At 44.7% G+C, this 1283-nt stretch overlaps 1 protein-coding gene across 1 annotated transcript; it reads right to left on the bottom strand.

The window, feature by feature from the left end:
• Positions 1-644: 644 nt before the first annotated feature.
• LOC129741874 (embryonic polarity protein dorsal-like) lies at positions 645-1283 on the bottom strand. Its single transcript, XM_055733686.1, has 3 exons — positions 1208-1283; positions 805-1010; positions 645-741 (listed from the first exon to the last, which is right to left on the bottom strand). Exons 1-3 carry the CDS (start codon positions 1281-1283, stop codon positions 664-666), a joined length of 360 nt encoding a protein of 119 aa, XP_055589661.1. The 3' UTR covers positions 645-663.

Raw genomic sequence — 1283 nt, forward strand, 5'->3', positions numbered from 1 at the left:
ACGCCCAGCCGGGCAATCAAAACGTAGAGTAGCTTTTTCACAGCCCTAACTAATTGACACGTTTCAAACTTACAGCCTTAAATGGTAGGTATAGATTTTTTTCAGTGCATGTTTGCTCTCGCCCCTTTCTAGTGAGCAAATTTGGTGATTTGGTCGGTCCCGACGGCAACGGCCCTATTTTTCTCACCCTCATACTAACCCCCGGTGCGGTATGAAAGTGATCAAACGCGTGAGCATTTTCACTATACTCGCGATTGCTGCGGATGCCCTAAGAGCAAACGCGCACCAATACGGGAGTATACGCGGCCCGATTTTGCTCATTTCAGCGGACCGATTTTGGTATACACACCCGCTTAACAAAATAAATGCTTGGAATGCTTGAAAGAATGCTTGGATTCCTAGCATTCTTCAAGCATTCCTCCCATTGAATTCAAGCATTAAATGGCCCAACCGATTCTACTTGAAACTGTATTCCCGGTTCAGAATGCCACCCCTGATTGACATCTGTCATGGTTTGATTGTATTGGTAGGCTAGTTCAGTGCACATGTGTGCGTGCATGCTAGTATAGGTATGGCCAGGGTGTTTCGAATTTAAATTAAGTTTTGAAATTTAAGGAAAAAATTTATTATTTTTAGATTTTCATCTTCTTTATTTTTCACGTTTCAGTCAACCTGTATCAGAGTTGTTGGAGGTGGCTCACTCTTGGCACCATCGGATGGCGTCCTTAGTTGGATGTTGACCTGAAATGCGAAAACATCAAATTAAATTTCAAAAAAAAATCCAAATTCCACTTCGTAACTTACCATAACGGAGCGATCGACCTCTATAGATCGGTACCGGGAGATTCGGAAGGAAATTGTCACCTGTTTGTGCACATTGGTGTGCTGAAATTTGTCAACATCTTCCCAAACGATCTGGTCGTGCAGCTCCTCGTGAAACCGTACGGAGATGCCCTCCTTGGCTACCTCCTCGCACAGCGGAATAATCCCCTTGCCACCGGCCACCGGTCACCACTGACACTCAGTTTGCAGATCACCAAATCCGACATGACTTTCTTCTCGTAGATGTCGACCTTCCAAAAACACTTGGAAGCAGAGCCGGACGGCGTTGAGATTGATGCTGGCGAGTTGTTTGTCATGACCTTAACCAGCTGGAAAAAGAGCGATCATGTAAAAGTGAAATCCTAAAAAGTAAACCGTTACTTACTCTTGCGCAATTGGAGCGCCTCCTCGATGTCCTTCTTGGTAATGGCCGTTTTTCGTAATGGCGTGGATTTTTTCAT

The sequence above is a fragment of the Uranotaenia lowii genome, chromosome 2, assembly GCF_029784155.1.
Source record: "Uranotaenia lowii strain MFRU-FL chromosome 2, ASM2978415v1, whole genome shotgun sequence".
Classification (NCBI taxonomy): Eukaryota; Metazoa; Arthropoda; class Insecta; order Diptera; family Culicidae; genus Uranotaenia; species Uranotaenia lowii.